The sequence below is a fragment of the Nyctibius grandis genome, chromosome 4, assembly GCF_013368605.1.
Source record: "Nyctibius grandis isolate bNycGra1 chromosome 4, bNycGra1.pri, whole genome shotgun sequence".
In the NCBI taxonomy this organism is placed as follows: Eukaryota; Metazoa; Chordata; class Aves; order Nyctibiiformes; family Nyctibiidae; genus Nyctibius; species Nyctibius grandis.
The window spans coordinates 2,509,906-2,529,285 of NC_090661.1; the positions used below are offsets into that span (position 1 = coordinate 2,509,906).

At 35.8% G+C, this 19,380-nt stretch overlaps 1 protein-coding gene across 5 annotated transcripts in view; it reads left to right on the forward strand.

The window, feature by feature from the left end:
• Nucleotides 1–19,380, forward strand: part of LOC137663207 (golgin subfamily B member 1-like) — a 43,998-nt gene that overhangs the window by 15,216 nt on the left and 9,402 nt on the right. The window contains exons 15-22 of one of the 5 annotated variants that reach the window (XM_068400141.1): nt 3,480–3,589; nt 4,420–4,543; nt 5,389–5,519; nt 6,324–6,371; nt 7,061–7,170; nt 7,437–7,605; nt 7,974–8,078; nt 8,358–19,244. In XM_068400141.1, coding sequence (XP_068256242.1) covers nt 3,480–3,589; nt 4,420–4,543; nt 5,389–5,519; nt 6,324–6,371; nt 7,061–7,170; nt 7,437–7,605; nt 7,974–8,078; nt 8,358–19,244 — 11,684 coding nt within the window. Of the gene's footprint in view, nt 1–3,479; nt 3,590–4,419; nt 4,544–5,385; nt 5,520–6,323; nt 6,372–7,060; nt 7,171–7,436; nt 7,606–7,973; nt 8,079–8,357; nt 19,245–19,380 lie in introns of all 5 variants that reach the window. The other 4 variants (XM_068400145.1, XM_068400142.1, XM_068400143.1 and 1 more) reach the window with 4 other exon arrangements.

Genomic DNA, 19,380 nt, shown 5'->3' on the forward strand with positions numbered 1-19,380 from the left:
TTGCCATCTGAGTTGCTGCTTTGTAAGACTGCTTGAATTTACTTCAAAAGCTTCTTGTCTGCGTGTGAATGATCAATGATAAAAAGTTCACCATGGAAATATTAAAGCTGCCTGCCTAGAACAAGGAGTGAAGGTCTGGGGAACTATAGTGTTGGTTAGAATTTGATGAATGAGGGTGGTGCTCTAGTAAAATGTACCTGAGACCGAGTTTTTCTTTAAATATAATTAATAAGAAACCTTTCTTAGAATATTTAGTGATCTGTTAGTAAGTGTCACATGTATAGGTCAGCTGAATAACATTAACTGGCAATGGTTTGGAGGTAGTTAAAAATATTAAATTACCTACAGAAAATAACATTTCCAGTCATCTCATTTCTAAATTATTAATAAAACAGATGATGAGAAAGTAAAGCAGCTTCTATTAAAACTTATAAAGTCTGGTTAAAATTCAAATAGTTTTTACTGCTTTTTTCCATGCCATCTAGTACTATATTATAATTTTTGTCCTGTTAGTTAACTGTGTGGGGATTAATGGCAAGTTTTAATGTGCACAACCTACCATCATAATTAATCCAGTTAGTTAATTTGAGCCTTCTGTTTTTAATCTGCAATTGAATTATTTTTCATTTACATAATCAATTTGGAAGTTCAGTAGGTAAGCATAGAAATGTTTTAAGGATCACGTCTCTTCTTTTTGAGCGATTTTCCCACGTAATGCTTTGGAACTGAAAGAGAATAATATTTCCTTCATTAAAACTACCTGTTACCTCCTCTGTGGTAACTACAGATCCACACGCAATATTAATAACAGTTGTAAAACTTCATCTGCGTCAGTCTGTGTTTAATTTTGCATTTTTTCCCCTTGGGGTAAGCATGACCTTTCTGTTTCTTTTTTTCCTGCCGTTACACCTGACGAGCCCTCAGCGTCCCTTCCCCCTCCACTCCTACCCTACACTGCGATTTGGTCAGCCAGGGAGAACATAGTTTCCCATCAGTTTTGTGCATGCAGGTTCCTGCAGCAGTGGCAACTTGTAATGTACTGTTGCTGATTTCTTCTGTCCTTGCTGCTCTTGAGGAAATCGCCAACAGTACCTTATAAGATTTGCCATTGTGGTATGTGGTTTCTAGCAATACATGTAACAAATGCTGGTTTTAACTTGATTTTTTTTCTGCCTTGCAATACCTGTTTCTTCATTTATATTAACTGAATCGTCTTCATTTTTCTTTGTAGTAACAGCTGACTCCATATTTATGTTGTAACCTTATCTAGAGAAAAATTTCTTGGCTTGCTGCAAGTGGTTGTGACTAAGAACCAAATTCGTTTAAATATTCTTAGGAGTACTTGAAATTCAGTAGTGTTGTTTTTAAAAACAATTATGTTCTATCCCATAAATTGCAGAACTCCACATTAATATTAGCTACCGATATTTTAAGCAATATATAAACCCAGTACTCCTTCCATCATATATGGCAATTGTCTCTTTTGGGTTGAATGTGTGGGGAGCTGCAAAAGCAGAGGGTGACAGTATTGGTTACATTTATAGACTGGGGGGCTTGTTTCCTCTGCAAACCAGTAAAGATTGTGATACTTAGTGTGAACAGTGACACAAGGAAATATAAACCCATCATTAGTTGATTTAAATGCAGCGTGGATCTGAAGAAAAGCGTTCTGGGAAGTTTTTCAGTTTTTATGTTAGCTATAATTGGAAATGAAAAGCTCCCTGAGATGCTGTAAAACATTAGAAAATGTACTTACTTACTAATTGTTGTTAAAGCAATGCTGAATTTAACTGGAAGTGTTTTAACACTCGCCTACATGTTCTAAATCATTCTAAAGCTCCAATTTTTATGCTGTCATTTTTCATGTGACAATGGTAATTTAAGTCTTTTTTTCATTATCAAATACTTAGGAGCCCAAATATTTTGGGTTATTCATTCTGATTAGACTTAGTAACATATTACCTCAATTTCAACTTTCTAGAGATGGATTTTTTTTTTTCCAAAGGAGGAGTTAAGTTCTTACCTGGAATGATGCTTGCTCCTTGAATCGCTTGACTGACTTCCTTGACAGTTCTTGTAAACGGAGATTTAAAGCATGTGACCAAAATTTGGCATTTATTTTTAGGGCTTTGAAGAAGTATGTATAGTGATTTAAAAAAAAAATAAAATTGTAGAATCTATGCTTGAAAATTAACAAAGGTGTGTAAAATAAATGCTGGTGAAGTGAGGGTGCTAGAAGCCAAAGTCTAATTAACACCAAAAGTAAAATCCAATTTAGCAGTCCTACTTTAAAAGGGTCCTTGATTTTTTTTTTCTTCAACTTTTTTCCTCTAATCTTTTCTGATAACATGTTAAGTATGTAATTTTGAAATATTACAGGAAGAACTTAAAGCTAGTAGGTGTTACAGAATTGTGTTTTAATGAAATTTGTGGTGTAAGTAATCCTTGGACAACTCAGATGAAAGCTGAGTATCCTGTAGGACTGAATTCCCTAATAGTTTCTGGTCTTTACCTCACAGATGCATCGACATAAGTTCTCTGAATTTTGCATGCTGTGAGGACAGCTGTGGATTGATGTGGTTAAATTGAAAGCTAAATTTGTAATTATCTAATTAATCTAATATTCAATTAAAGTATGGAGCCACCTTTACTTTCATGTCTTTTCCCTGGCTGTTCTGTTTTGTCTGCTTTGCATGAAACATCTATTTCCTAATCTGTTACCCCAAACATGTTTTGTCATATCACAAAACAGATGGGAATGTACTTTAAATGAAAAATCATTTCTAACAATGGACAGGATGCATACCTAAGCTTTCATATTCTCAATTTATTCAGTGTGGTTATTTACAAGTGATTCTGTATTTGTCCTAAAAAGAATGGTATTATTAATTTACGATAAGATGGCTTGATGCCAGTTTGCAGTGTAACACGTGCTTGTGACTTCCTCAAATTATCTGGCTTTGTAGCTCATACTAAAATTAAAGTTGAAAGGGGCACATGTCGTTTCCATAAAAATGAATGTGATTGTTCAGATTACCACAGCTGCTTCAGCTGATGCCTCTACTATCATACAAATTAGGTGTATTTTAACCTGGTAAATTGAAATGAGATGTAATTCGGCATTTTAATTGGTTGACATTCTTTTTTTTTAGTATCAGCATAACCTCACCCTTTCCTGTCTCCTGTATAAAGTCTTCATTTAGAGCTGATGAAGAAGTAAAGTTATAGCTTCAGTTTGCTTCTTCTTAGTGAGATATGCAGACTTTATTCTTATGTTCTTCATAGTAATGTTGGAGGGAAATCACAAGGTGAATGCAATGGATTGCTTCTTTAATCTTGTTCCTGTCAGTCATTCATAGGGACTTCAGCCTGTCCCTGGTCTCTTTTCATGTAGTAGTGTCTGATATAAATGTAATTGCTTTCCTGTGGCACAAAACTGATAGAGGATGACTGGTTCTTTCCTGGCTGCTCTGATCCAGCCATGGTCTCAGGGCAACAGGAGCTGGAGGAGGAACTGACCACAGCTCAAGGAATGGGCAGGCTGCAGCAGGCAAGAAGAAAAGGCAATCAGAGCAGCAGGAAGCTTCAGGTGGGTTAAAAGAGATAAGAATTTATTTTTACCTGTATGTTAATAAAAATGTGGAAAGTACTATTATTTATATGATGCTTTACACTTAAATACTTTAAGGGCTTAAGAAGTTAGATTAGTTATGTGACTGAAAACTTTGGTAAATTTAATCATCATGTATGTAGCCAGAAGATGAGAAATTCCAATGGCATCACACCTCTATCTGCATAATTTTACATAAAATAATGAGCTTCCCTCTGGAGTGATTCACATGCTTGAAGCTGTGTGCATGCTTAATATGTTAAAGCCATTTTTGGTTTAGATACAGTCTTTACAAATCTCTGTTGGTGGCACTTCACTGAAAAATAAGTGAGTAGTGTCAGTTCATTCAGGTGTACTTCTAGGTGGTGCTGTAACTTGCACGAAAAAATGGTAATCTTTTGTAAGAAGAATTAGGATGTCATTGGAAGAGTAATTTTATGTTTAGTTAACTCCAATACTTTACCATGAAATTCAGAGGACCCTGTTAACTGTAGAGATCTGGGGACCAATTAAGGTATCCAATCCTAGTTATCTGTTGGCCTTTCAAATGCCTGAGGGTGTCTTCAAAGGCCTGGCAGGTACCATACAAAACCTGTGAGAGACTTGGCTTTTCTGGAAATAATATCTGGAGGCTGGGCAGGTTGCTCTAGTGTCCACAGCGATCCCATATACTTACATTTATGCACGTGAGTCACTTGCTGAGTTTTAGGATTTTTAATTGAAACTACGCTTTTAATAACAGAATATGTATTTTACCCTTGCTGCTTTTCTTCTTTAATTTAAACTTCATTCTCATGTTTTATGCATAGGAAGAATACCACTTTGATAGAAAACAATGCTTTCAGGAACTGAACGTCACCTTGGATAGCACTGATTCAGCTGAAGGAGAAAATATGGGAGGTTGGTGGCCAGAGTACACTTCACCTAATGCAGGTGTGATAGCGACTAGACAGTTTATTAAAGCATGCACAGCATCTGTATTTTGTGTCTATTTTTGTTTTCAAATTCAACTAACGACCCATTTGTGGTGTATCATAATCTTTGTTCAATTTCTTTGGCTTGCATTTTCTTCCTTTTCATTTTAAAGCATGTGCGTGCTGGATGAACTGCCTAGTTTTGGTTCGAAAGTAGAATATAAATATGACTCAACACTGGAATTGGTTGAGCCTTGGTGCCCATGAAGTATCTCATGTGGCAAGATCATGTGTTTTTTAAGTTCTGAGTCTTGTTCCTGTGAATGTGCTTCCAATCTATATAACTGTTATGTTGCAAAACAGAATTGCATTCCATTGCTGTATGCTTTTAATTTAAAAATCAAATTCTCATTTTTTTTTACTGCAGATGTTTTTGTATCAGTGGTAAAGGCTGCAAATATACCTTATTGTTAATGGAATACTCACTTGCAAATTTTGATACAGACCAGTTTGTTTATTAATAATTGCTTAAGATCTGATCCTGCAAGTACACAATTAACTTGTGATTAAAGTAACGTGAGCCACACTATTGACTGAGCCCCACAGTATTGTTTAGACTATTTCTGCCAGGTTCTTTGAGTTCTTGAGCTATGCAGCTTTATTTTGGTTTTCCAGCAGTTAAGGGTACTTTTGCCATCTAATTTTTTGAAATCCAGGGCCTCAGGCATTTCCACTGGAAATGGTTGAGATCTGGTTGTACCCAACACTGGTGTGAATTCTGAATAAAAAGCTGAAACCCTTTCTAGACTTCAGGAATTTTAGCAGGCCTTTCTTGAAATAATTTTCCTTCTTTGACTTAAGTAGGTTTACGGAGTGTGGTTGAAGAGTTGGAATTGGAAAGAAATCAACTGCAGGAACAAATTCTTTTTCTGGAAGAGCGTTGTCAGGATTTGGAAGATAGATCACAGCTTCAAGCTAGAATGGAGGCTCTTCAGGTGAGCTTTCATAGTTGTGTAGAACATGATACAAGAGAATAATTTTATTCTCTGTTATATTCTTACAACCATAACCTACAGTAAGACAAAAATGTCAATTTGCAGCTAGAAAAAATGTCTAAAGCCTACTTTATAGTTCATAATTATGCTGACAGAGGGTGTACGCATACTATATTATGCTCTGAAGTTGAAGCCTCTTCACTTCAGCACATGGAGAAACTTGTTTGGAAGTAAGCTTTGTTGTTTGTTTTAGAAACACGGTAAAAAGCAACATGATTTTCATTGTTCTTTGTAGGAGGCCTTTGTCAGAAGGTGCAGAATTAGATTTTGTTACTACTGGCATAAGTCTTCCTCTTCTTACATCTCTTAAGTTTCTTTTATATAAATGTGTGTGTATATTATAGTGTTTTTATCTATCTATCTATATGCACACACACATTTATAGAAAAGAAACTGTGTAAATATATAAAAATAATCATGTATATGCACAGTCTAAACCCAATATCATTTTGATATATATTTATATTGTAAAATTATTCAATGAAGGCACCAAAAGGAACAGTAAAGTAAACGTTATTTTTAATATTCCCTGTTTGACAAGTTACTATGTTTGGTAATCTGTAAACCTTATTTTCACTAAGTGATACAACTGATCTCTTACTCGAACTCCTTCAGACTTGGTGCATTACACATAGTTCTGTATCTGTTAAGTTGCACATATGTAAAAAACAATGATTTTAAGATGAAAGACAACCTTGTATTAATTATTGTTTGAGAATCTTGTAACAAAGCCTTTCAATACAGGTAACGTTTGGTGTAGATGAAGAAGGGCAGCTATTGAGGGCGGTACAGGTGTGTTCTGCCTCCTCCAAAATGCTAGCTAATTTTCATTAGAGGTGACAAGTTTGCCATGTTTGTCCTATTTGCTGTTGATTCTGGATTTGTGTTCTGCTTTTGGTTGCTGTTGTCAGATTTTTTTTTTTGTGGTTTTATTTTTGAATTGGTGCAGTGGATCTGGCTAGAGTAGGAGATTTGTACTGTGTTTAAAAAAAAAAAGCTGTGTGAATGAAGCTTGCTTCCTTGTTCTTTTCTCCACAATCCCCCATATGCAGGTTTTTGCATTCCTTTAACCTGAAAAGATAGTCCAAAAAAAATTTGCAAGTTTGGTATGGTCTTCAAACCATGAGGAAAATATTTTTTTAAACCAGTTGATTGCCCTGTGAAGATAAGTAAGCTGCCTTAACACAGTATGTGTGTGTGTTGTTTTGAGTACACAGCAATCATCCTTGAGTTCATGCTATCATAGCATTGCTGAAGGAGATATTTCTGGAAGGTGGGTTGCATCTATTTGAACTAACATCACATCTGAACTTGTGATATTAATGTTGTATTTTGAGCTGGTACCTGCTAAAGTGCTAGAATATCAGTCTCTATTACCACGTAGGATGTAAATCTCCTGAAGAGTCAGATTTCCATGACTCTAGTTGTGCTATTCTGGGTGTTTGTATGTGATAATCCTCTTCATTATTGTTTTGTTGCAGAATGAAAATGAACGTTTGCAGACGCAACTCACACAATTACGCAACCAACAAACGCGAGATGCAGAAAAGCATCAAATTCTTATCTCTGGCTTGAATGAGCAACTTAAAGGGTAAAATAAAGGTTCTTTACAACTCTGTACAGGATTAGCTCTCTTTGCTTTAAGCTGAAACTTCTAATGAGAGGTGTAGTCTCTTAAAACACTTGAAAAAGTGATTCCTGCTTCTGTTTGCAGTAATGTTATTTTTGTACTTGGAATTTTAAATGGAAAGTGTAAAAATAATTATTCTTTTAGGAACATAGTTTGGGGCTAATAAGTCTAGAAAGCTTAAAGCAAGCTTTGTTTTCAAAATATCTAAATACATATTTTCTTCTTAGATTAAGTGACAGAAATAGCTTCCTTGAAACTTCACTTGGAGAAAAAGAACAAAAATTGTTGAGCACGACAGAAAAACTAGAACAAATTGAAACTTTAAGGCAACTGCTTCAAGAAAAGGATCTTCTGAACAAAGAGCTTGGTGAAAAGTTTGTGCATACTGAGCAAAAAGTAAGTTAAAGTTAGTGTTAAATAGTATTTAATTTATTAGAACTGGTGAGCATTAGCCATAACTTTCTATTTGTGTCCCAGCAGCAATATTGCTGTTCTCTTTTTCTGAAGGTTTTTGCTCTGTTCTTTACAGTTTTGTTCACTTCATGTAATTGCTTTGCTTTAAGTTGGGTGTAAGGATTTCTTAGACCCAACACAGAGCTTTGCATGAAAGTATTTGTTTTATTGGGATAATAAGTTATCCTTGTTTATTAATTTCAAAATATAAACTCCCATGTTATGTAAGCTCCATATTATAACTCTAACATCACAATTTTAGTATAATACTGTGTATTTCTATCACATTGACTTTTATTTTTAATACTAAGCTGAATGAAGCCTTAAAGAAATGCAGTGTGTATGAAATGGAGAACACTGAGCAGAAAACAGTCATCAGTGATCTAACAGAAAAAGTTACTACACTGAAGGAAAAGGTAACTCATCAAAATAAAGTAAGAGAAGAAATTTTATGTTCTTTTGACGTGGCCCGTTTAAATGTCAGCAAAATAACAGCGTTAGCTGCTAAAAAAGTCATACACTAAACTTTCTGTATGCTAAAACAATCTAAAGAATTACATGGTTATCTTGTGACTATACAGATGGGTACAGATCGATTACCCCAGATACTTGTTCTACATATGGAGTGTAACTTCTATTCTCCCTCTTAACATATGCTTGAAGTATTCTTATAAAATTATTTTCTTGATGTTTAGACTTTGAAACAAGATGGCATGGTAGAGTCGATGCAGCTGGATCTGGACCAGACAAATGAAGAGCTTGACAAATTGAATACAAGCCATTTAGAGGAAAGATCTCAACTTATTCAAGATCTTCAGAAATGTGAAAGAGAAATTGATAATCTTAAAGAAGCACTGGCAGAAAAAGACAGGGAGATGTCTGTCCTGTCTTTAAATATGGCAGAATATTCTGAACAGGTTATTGTCCTGAAGCATCAAGTGCAATGCAAAGAGGAAGAAATACGAGGGATAGAAGAGGCTTTATCAAAGGCTGAAAGAGAAACTCATTTACTGAAAGAAGTACAAACAGCTGATGTAAGAGATGCAAGCGTGAAGATGTCTGTCCTTTCTGAGCAAAGTAATGCAATGAGACTAGAGCTAGAAAGAGTTAGAGTTGAGAACGAAGCTAAAGCCAAAGAAAATGAGGAATTAATAAGACAAAGCAGTGAGAACAGCATTACAATTAAGGATCTCCGTTCTGAAATCAAAGCCAACAATGTTGCGTACCATAACAAACTTGCTGAATGTGAATCACAAATTACTTTGCTGAAAGAACAAATCAGTAAATCATCTGAAAAGCTACAAGAAACTGAGGATAAACAAAGAAAAGAAACTGAATGTTTGAAATCCCAGCTTGAGGAAAACAATACTCTAAAGGAAAAATGGAACAATTTGCTTAAAGAGAGAGAGAGTAAAGCACAGACACTTGAAAACGAGTTAAAATCAATTAAAGATTCATGCAACAAACTGGTTTTGGAAAATGCTAAAAAAGGTGAAGAATTGACTGAGTTATCTAGGAAGCTTATAGAGTGTACTGAACATGAAGAAACAATTAAAAAAGAATTAGAAGAGAAACAAGAGTTCATTACTTCATTAGAGCAGAAGCTTGGGGTTTTGGAGCAGCAAAATGAAGAGACCAAACTCAAATTAACTGAAGATCTGAAAGCCAAAGAGACTTGTTGCAAAGAACTTAATAACCAATTAAATGAAATACATAAACAAATTAACAAGATGGAAATAGAGGCACGGGAGAAAGCTTCAGCTAATAAGCAATTGCAGTCAGATCTTGAAGGGAAAGAAGAAAAATTGGCAGAGCAAATAAAAGCAAATGAATATCTGAAAAAAAGTATAGATATGGTGGAAAAAGAGAAGGAGCAGCTGATCAGTGAAAATGAGAATTTGTCCAAACTCCTGGATGTAAAAGAGTGTGAATTGTTAAAGAAAATCCAGGCTGTGGCAGAAATAGAGAATAAGTTATCTGTTCGCAGTGCTGAGTACGAAAAAACTCTTTCAGCACTAAATTGTGATAAAAACACTCTGGCAAAAGAGATTGAACAACTTTCAGTACTTGCCGAGCAAAAAGAAAATTCAGTTGCAGAACAGCTGCAGCAGAAAACAAAGGAATGTAATGTGCTAGCTGATCAGTTGGCTGAAAGCAAGGAACAGACACAACAGTTGCAAGAACAAATGCAATCACTTCTCATTCAGCTGAAGGATACTAGAGAGAAAGAAATAAAGAAAGAAGAAATTTTAAATAATAAGTTATCTGAATGCAGTACCCTAATCCAAGAGCTCAGCCATAGTAAGGAAAAGAATTTACTACTGCAGGGACAAATTCAAAGCATAACTTTGGATTTTGAAGCTGCAAACAGATCTCTAGAAGAGAAAATCCTTCAAAATGAATCATTACGTAAGGAAATGGAAGAGAATAAGTTTTGTATTGTACAGTTGCAGGATGAAATTAAAAATCTTAAAGATGAAAAAACAAAGCTATCTCAGTTGGTAGAGGAAAGAAACCTGGCTGTTAAAAGTCAGGGTTCAGACCTTGAGAAGTTTCATAGGCAAATTTCTGAAAGAATGGAAGAAATTACAGCGTTAAATAATCAGCTACAGCTATTAAGCAAAGAAGTGGATGTGCTTAAGCATGAAAAGGAGGACTTTTCAAGCTTACTGAGTGAGAAGTCACGTGAATGTGAAATTCTTCAGTCACAGTTGGTACAGCAGCAGTCTGAAATTACTTCAGCAAGGCAACAAGCACATACATCAGCTCTAGAAAATGAAAAATTGAAAGTAGATGTTGAAACTATTAATGTTATGGTAACGAAAAAGTCAGAGGAAGTAGCTGCTTTAACTTCACACTTATCACAACAAAGTCATAATATTTTAGCTCTGAAGGATCAAATAGATGGCCTCTTGATTGAGAAAGAAAATTTAAAAATTGTCTTTGAAGAAAAAGAAACTCTCCTTTCTGAAAAGGAGGATTTGATTCAGCAAATGAAAGAGAGTAAAATGGCAGGAGAAGGGCAATATATGCAAATCATTTCAGATCTGCAAAGCCAAATACAAGCCCTAGGATTTGAAACCAGCCAGCTTAGACATGCAATGCAGGAAAAAGAAAATGAATTTAAGAGGCAAGCCCAAGAATTAAAGTTATTAAAAGATAAATCTGAAGAGTCTGATGTGCTTAGGGTTCAACTGTCTGAGAATATGGAGGTTATTTCTGACCTTCAGTATCAACTTAGAAATGTGACAGAAAAATCATCCCAATTGAATGATTCAATTATGCAGAAGGATGAATCTTTAAAACAAAAGATAGATGAGTACATCAGTTTAAAAGCACGACTTTCTGAGGTACAGGAATCTTCAGTTTTGCAGGAGAAACAGTTAGAGCTTTTAGCCTCTGAAGCAGAACAATTAAAAGTACTTGTTTCAGAAAAAGAATTAACCATCAACAATATTTCGTTATGTAGTGAGAATTTAAAGACGCAACTTCAAGAGAAAGAGAACGAGTGTGTGGTCTTAAAGAAACAGGTAGTAGAGCTGGAAGAAGTGAAAGTGAATTTACAAAAGGAAATACAACATCAGAAGAATGTAATAATTGAGGTGGAGCACTCCTTATCAGAAAAGGAATCATCTCTTACGGAAAATAAAAGTCTCCTTAAAACTCTGAAGGAGAGAGCAATGAAGGATGAAGAGAAGACAAATTTAATTTCTCAGCTCCAAAGCCAGGTACATGAACTAACACAAGAACTACAGAAAGCTAAAGAACTAGTCCATGAGAAGGAAAATGCCTTTTTATCTCTTCAAGAGAAAATTGAAGCACAGTATGAACTGACAACTGAGTTGAGTGCAGCTCTTGGGAAAAAAGAAGCAGCTGTTGCTGCGCTGCTTAGTTCTTTAAAGGAGAAAGATACCAGTATACAGTTGGCAGATAGCAATGTTAATGTTCTCTCTAGTGAGACTGAGGTTCTCAGAGAAAAATTAGAGAAAACTGGTACAGCCATGAAAAACCTTACTAAGGAATTTCAGGAAAAGAATGAGAAGCTTGATATTAATGAGAAGAAAATGGATTCTTTGACTGTTGAACTTGACTCTCTTAAAAATGAACACCAAAAAGCACTAGACCAAATAAGTACATGGGAAGAAGAACTACAGCAAAAAGAATTGGCTGTGGAGTCTCTGCGTGTGAAGTGCGCTGACCAGGCGGATAACATAGCATGTTTGAAGTTAGAGTTGGACAATGTAAATTTCAAATCATCCCAAGACTGCCATGATAATGCGCTTTTAATAGGTAATCTGCGATGCCAGGTAGAGTCTTTAGAGAAAGAAAAAAATCAATTGCAAGAAGATGCTGATAGGCTGATGGCTGAAAACGCACAACTTGCTACATCTCAAAATGATTTGCAGAACAAATTGGAAGAGCTCCGAGAAATTAATGAAAAACTAGAAGCCAGTGAGAATTATTCAAGAATGCAGATAGATGCTGTCAGACTGCAGATGAAGACTGAAAAAGAGAAGTTACAGATGCAGGTTAGTGTGAAGGGTGAAGAACTTTCTAAATTAGAACTTAAATTTGGAACTCTAGAACAAAGTCTGTTTGAGTCGGAAAACAAATGGGTGACAAAACTTGATAGGGCAACTTTACAAAATAATAACCTTACTGAGCAATTGAGCAGTTTAGAAAGTGAAATGAAATCAAAGGATAGCAAAATCCAGTCTTTGCAGCAAGAGCTGGATCTTATAAAGGAGGAATTAACTCAAAGCTTGTCTCCATTACTTAGTAGTAGGCTTTTATGTAAAGAAAAGAAGGCACAGACTTCAGATTCTGAACTGCAGCTAACTGATAGTAAAATTCAGTTGGAAAAACTCTCTACTCTGATAACCACTATTTTGAGCAAAGCAGCAGCAGGAGAACAATTACAACTGGTGCTTTTAGAAAAACAGAAAGAAATAGAGACCATGAAAGATGAATTAAAAAGTATGCAGTCACTTGAGAAACAGAAGGAGTTGCTGCAGAATGATCTTGAAAAGACGAAGGGCAAATACAAATCTGAAATTGAATGTCTGTCAGAAGAAATGGTCAGAGTCAAGGAAACGTTATGTAAACAACAGTCTCTCTTGCAGGAAAGGGAAGAGTCTTTTTCAGAAATAAATAAGCAGGTTGAATTTCTTCAAGATGAGATAACTAAATCAGAAGAAATAGTAAGAACCAGTCAAGAAAAACTGCACCTGGAAGGTAAAAAATTAGCAAGTCTCCTTGAAGAAATGGGAAAAAAAGATCAACTCATCGAAAACTTAACTTCCCAGTTAAATCAGCAGAAGGATTTAATTTCTGGTCTGAGCCAGCAACTGAAAGAAAAGGACTGTTCTGTTACCCAGATCATGGAATCATTGTCTAATGAAATGCTGAACTTTTCTGAAGAGAGAAATACATTAAATACCAAACTGCAAGACCTTGAAGCTGTTCATAAGAGTTCTGTAGGAGAACTAAAGCAAGTATTGCAGGAACTTGAGGATTGTAAGAAAGAACTGGAACATAGTCAGGCTACGTTAAGCAGTAGAGAAGCTGTGTTTAAAGATTTAATGAATGAAAAGGAGGAGATGCAGTTTAATCTTGAGAAAATGGGCAAGGAAAAAGAGAATCTGAAAAAGAAACTTCAAGCAGCATTGATAATAAGAAGAGATCTAATGCAGAAAGTTGGAAAACTAGAAAAGAGTGGACAGGAAGAAATAGAAAAAGAGCAAAAAAACGCAGAGGAGTTGTTGAAGAAAGTTAATGAGTTAACAGACAAGTTGAAACTAGTTGAAGTACAAAATACAGATTTTGAGTCCCGTCTTGGAACTTTGAAGCAAGAAATTTTAGAAAAAGATGCCAAAATAAGTGGTTTGACTGAAATGTTGTCTTCAAAAGCCTCTTATTTAGAGGAACTTCAGGATAATATTGCAGAACTAAATGATGTCATTGCTGAAAAACAAAATATATGTGAGCAGAACCAAAAATCTTTAGAGGAAAAGGACTGCATGCTTGCTCATATGCAATCTATGCTTGATGAAAAAGCAAGTGTATATGAAGAGGAACGTTCTCAGCTGCTCTTAGCTCTTGAAAAAGTGAAGTCTGAAGTTAAGAAGAAGGAGGAATTGTTGAAAAATTCCAGTTCAGAAGGGCCTGATTTAGGTGCTGGGGACAGGAAGAAGTGTCTGGACCCCAACAATGACATTAATGTCATGAATCAATTGAAAAAAGAAAAAGAAGCCTTAGAGAGGGAGCTTTTGGTCAGGAAAGAGGATATAAAGAAATTCCAGAAGGAAAGAGAAGAGCACACTAAACTTGCAGCAGATTTTGATGAACAAAAAAACCACCTTGAGAATCTCAAACAAGAACATAAAGTGCTCTGGGAAGTTCTTCAAACAAAATGTCAAGAACTTGACTTCAATCAGTTAGAAAAGTACCCTCTAGGGAAAGAGCTGGCTTCACCTAAGGCAGCGCTGGGAGAAGCAGCAGCTGACCTAAGTAATTTGGAATCAGACAAACCAAGAAGCGAAGTTCAGGTAACGTCCTTAAAAGAGTCAGAAAACATGATCACTTCAGTGGCAAGTAAAGACACTGAGTTAAAAGAACTAAGAAGTAACTATGCAAAACTTCAGGAGGAAACAGAAATGTTAAAGAAAGAGTTGAGAAAAATATCAGTTGAATTTGGTGATGAAAGAGAAGCAACAGCCAACTTAAACTCTCTGAGACAGCAGGAGCAGTGCCAGGAGCAATGTAAGGGCAGCTTGTTGGAGGATATAAAGCATCTACAGAAAAAGCTGAAAGCATATGAGGCTGAAGCTGTAGACACCAAGACAGCGCTTGAACATGTGAATAGTGAGAAAGAAGCACTTATTAAAAAAGGTGAAGAGGATTACAGGATGAGCCAGGAGGAACTGCAGAGATTGAGACTTGAAGCTAAGAAGGAGGTTGCAGAAAAGAATGAGGAAATAGAAGCATTGCATTGTTCACTTAGGGATTTCAAAGATAAACTTGATCTGGAAAAGGAATTATTAGATGAAGCTATAAAGGAGAGACAAGAAGCAGCCCACCATTACAAAACAGCATTTGAAGAAGTGAAGAGTGAAAAAGAGAAACTTGTCAGTTGTTTAGAAAAGTCCAATTTGGAACTAATTAATATGAAAAAGGAGTTAAAGCATTTCAGTGAAGAAAACAAAAAACTTCTGACAGAGCTGTGTGTGCTACATGAGAAGGCTGAGATGAGTAGACCTGTGGTGTCAGGCAAAGAGCTTAAGGAAGAAAATGATACTGAAAAAGAATTGGGAGAGTTTTGTTTGGAAAGTAATTCCCTTCAAGGAAAGTTACAAGGTAAAGGCACCTGTTTTCAACGATCAGAGACTGATTACTCTGGGAAAACTAAACTGAGAGAAGCAACAGAATGTCAAATCCAGAAACAAATGCAAGCGATTGAAGAGCCACTGGCAAAAGCTGCAAATGTAAATGATTCCAAACCACAAGAGCAACGAAGTATAGCAGAAGAGAAGTCCAGAGAGCGCCTTCAAAGGAAGTTACAGGCGGCTTTGATATCACGTAAAGAAGCCTTGAGAGAAAATAAATGTCTAAAAGACCAGGTTGATAAGCTGATGTTGGAAAGAGAGGAACTGGTGAACAAGACAGGTGTGCTTGAACACTTGTTGGAGCTTGGCAGAGAAAAACAAAGTTCAAGTACTGTTTCTATGTTGTCCGAAGAGGAGAGCCTTGTTTCAGAAAATGCTAGACTGTTGACTGAAAATGAAAACCTCACCGCGGCATGTGAAAGTCTTAAATCCACCATGGAGACTATAGTTCAGGAAAAAGAGGCCTTTTCTTTTCAACTAAATACCTTAAAAGATTCTCAGACAGTTGAATTAACAGGATGGAAGGCTAAACATAGTGAATTAAAGCAGGAGTATGAATCACTTCTTCAGGCTTATGAGAATATCAGTAGTAAAGTAGCAGATATGAGGCAAGTTGTTGATCTCACTAGAAAAGAGAAGCAAGAGGCTATTCAAAGACTCAGGGAAGGAGAATCTGAGAAGGAGGCTCTTGAGAAGCATTTACAAAAACTCATTGATGAAAATGAGGTTATTAAGAATCAACTGAAACAACTCAGCGAATCCAAGAAAGTGGAAGTTGACGAATTACAAAGTAAAGCAGAAAGGCAGATCCGTGAGCAAGAGGCAAGGATGCAAGAACATCAGGATCGTCTTCATGAACTCACTGATCAGAATCGTCAGCTAATGGAGGAAAATGAGCAGCTGAAACAAACTTCTGAAAACTTAAAGCAGGCTTTAGAGAAAATCCAGAATGAAAATGATACCCTTCATAATAACATCACTGTAACTAAAGCAGCTTTGGGAGAGCTCCAAGTTCAAATGGAAGTGTACCAAAATGATATGCAATCTAAAATCAATGGTGCATTATATGAGAATGAGTCATTGTTAAAGGACATTAATGTGTTAAAGGATAAACTCTCTGAAAAAGAACAAGATGTGCTTGTCCTAGAACAAGAAAGAAAATTAATTTCAGAAAAAGCGAAAGAAACTGAAAAATCTTTGGACCGTAAAAATCATTATCTAACAAAGCTGGACATGGAGTGTAAGAGTCTTACACAAGAAATTGTTAGTCTAAATGAAAAAGTTAAGATTTTAGAGGATGATAAATGTCTGTTACAGGAAGAATTAGAAAATGTACAAGAAAGTTCTTACAAAGTAAAGAATGAGAGAGAATTTCTTGAGACAGAATTGCTTAATCATGTTAAAAAAGTTGATCATCTTACAGATAGAATGAAATCAGCACAGGTACAGAATAACTTGCTGTTACAGCAACTGGAAGAATTAAAGGCAGAAAAATGTAATGTGATTAGAGAAAAAGAAGAACAGCAGTTACACCTTGTAAAAATGTTTGAGGAGAAGGTGAAAAGCGCTCAGAGGGATAATAATGGAAGTAAAAACAAAACAAAAGAATTGCAAGAACTCTTAAAGGAGAAACAGCAGGAGATCAACCATTTGCAGAAGGATTCTATAAAGTTCCAGGAGCTGATCCTGGATTTGGAAAGATCTGTGAAACTGTCACAGTCAAAAAGTGAAAAATTTGAAAAGGACTTAAGTAATACATCAGAAAAGCTTGCAAAGTCAAATGAGGAAATATATCATCTCAAGGGAAAGCTTTCTTCACAGATAAACTTGTTGGATCGGTCAAAGAATGAAGTGGACAGGCTTACAGATGAGAATCTACATTGGAGAAAAGAACTTAAGAAGAAAGAAGATGAACTACAAATTCAAAAGAAAGAATATGAGAGAGAATTGGAATTTCATCTTCAACAATTAAAATCTGTTCACAAAAGAGATTTTTTGAACCTAGAGGAAAGACATGGTGCCCTTGAGAGAGAAAAAGATCGAGCCATTAGTGAGATTCATGGTTTGCAAGAGGAAGTTAGCATTAAGGACTCTCAAAACAAGAAACTTCAAGCAGATTTGAATGCTGCTTTGGCACGATTAGCTGCTTTTACAAAGTGTATGTCCTCTCTTCAGGATGACCGGGACAGGGTAATCACTGAAATGAAAACCTGGGAAATGCAGTTCAAAGAGGCCATCCAAAATAAAGAGAAACAGATAGAAGACAGTAATAAAAGAATATTGTCTTTACAAGATGAATTGAAAGACAAAATGACTCAGATTCAAGAACTGAATATCAAATACTCTGTGGTAGAGGAAACAAAGGATGAACTGTACTTGAGGCAAAAATCTGTTGATGCACAACGCTATGAAGAGCTCTGCAGAATAAAGGAAGAAAATATGTTGTTTTTTAAAAGGCAACAAGAATTGGAGAGTGTTCTTCAGTCAAAAGAAGCAGCTTTGCAAGCACTTCTTAAAGAAAATGATTCTCTTAATCGTCTCATAGAGAACAGTAAAAGTGCAGGAAGAGAGAGAAAAGCTCTGGAAAGTAATTTTACAAGACAGGAACAAGAATTGCAACAGCTTCTAGCCGAGAAGGAAAAAATTCATGCTGAATTGCAAAAGCAGATTACCATTTCTGAGCAAATGAAGATCATGCTAAATAATAAAGACAAAGAAATTTCCTTACTCATTTCTTCAAAAGGTGATGAAATTTCTGACTATCTGGTTCAGGTACAAACTCAACACAGCAAACAAATCAAAGAGCATGAACTTCAGTTGAGGTCTTTGCAGATAGAGAGACAACAAGCTGAGGAGTCCTGTCAGAGGATGGAAAATGAATTGAGAAATCTCCAGATGAAAGCAGACAAAGCAGGCCAAGATAAGGCTGCAATTGCCAGTGAAATAGATGCCTTAAAAAAATCAATGTCATCTCTTCAGAATGATCGGGATGATCTTTTTTCTAAATACAAAGAACTGGAACATCTTCACCAAGATGTCTTAAATCAGCGGGACAGTCTTATAGTTGGCAATGCAAGTGAGAATAATGCTTTGAAACAAGAATTAAGGATACTTCTCAATCAGATAGATGATCTTCATTCTGAAAATGCAATGCTAAGTGCACAGCTGATAAAGTATAGGGAAGATCTTAACCACGTTTTATCTCTGAAAGACCATCAGCTGAAAGGCTTACTTAAGCAGAAACTGGATTGTATTAAAAGTCTTGAACAAGAAAAATACGACCTTCGAAAACAAATTAAAGAAATACAAATTTCCAATCAACTGCAAAAGGATACTGCTGAATCTTTGGAGCATGAAAATAAAAAGTTAGTGTCTAAAATAAATGATTTAGAATCTTTAATTGCATCATTAAACAAAGAGAAACTTGTTTCTGAATCTGGAGAGAAACTGATAGCTAGTGATAGTGTTCAGAAAAAAGAATGTGTATCCAATGGACAGTATGGAGAAGATCTTCAGAAGAAGATTCGAGAACTCCAGAAATCAAGAGGCAGAAATACTAAGGATGCAGATGAGGAATACAGTAAGACTCAACATGGAGATGAACCTAATGCTTTTGCAGAGAAGATGATATTAGAAGTTCAGTCTCAAAACAGTGAGCTGAGATCCCAAAATGAGGCCTTTGGGAAAGCAATGAGTGCTCTGCAAAATGATAGAGATAGGATAATAGAGGACTTAAAGGTACTTCAGAGCAAATACACAGCGGAACTCGAGACTGAAAAAAAGAAAGGAGATGAACTTGAAGCTGAATTGGATGGCTTTAAATTACATCTTCTCAGTATGCTCGAAGAAAATTCTCTTCTGAATCGGGTTATTCTTGATGCTGCAGATAAGGTTACACTTGATCAGATTGCTGATGAAATTGAAAATCTCTGTAGGACATTAGTCAGTCGTGAGATGGAGATTAACAGGCTCTCATCTGAGTGTGAGAATTACATTCACCAGATTGAAGCGTTTTCCAAGGCTATGGGCAGTCTTCAGGATGACCGAGACAAATTGCTGCAGGAACTCGGCAATCAGAAGGTAACTTCTGAAACAAAACAGGGCACAGCTTCATTTCCCATTGGCTGCAACAGCATCAGTGAGATAAATTCTTTTAAAAGTAGTTTGGATGCATCTCAGAATAATAGGGAAAAACTGGTAAGTTTTAATTAGCTACATCACTTTGTAATTTTTTTTTTTTGTGCAGAGAATACTTAGAGATGTTATGGATGCTGAAGTTTAACTTTGTAAATTATGTGAGTGCTAAGAAAACATTGTGTGACTAGAGGAGGCA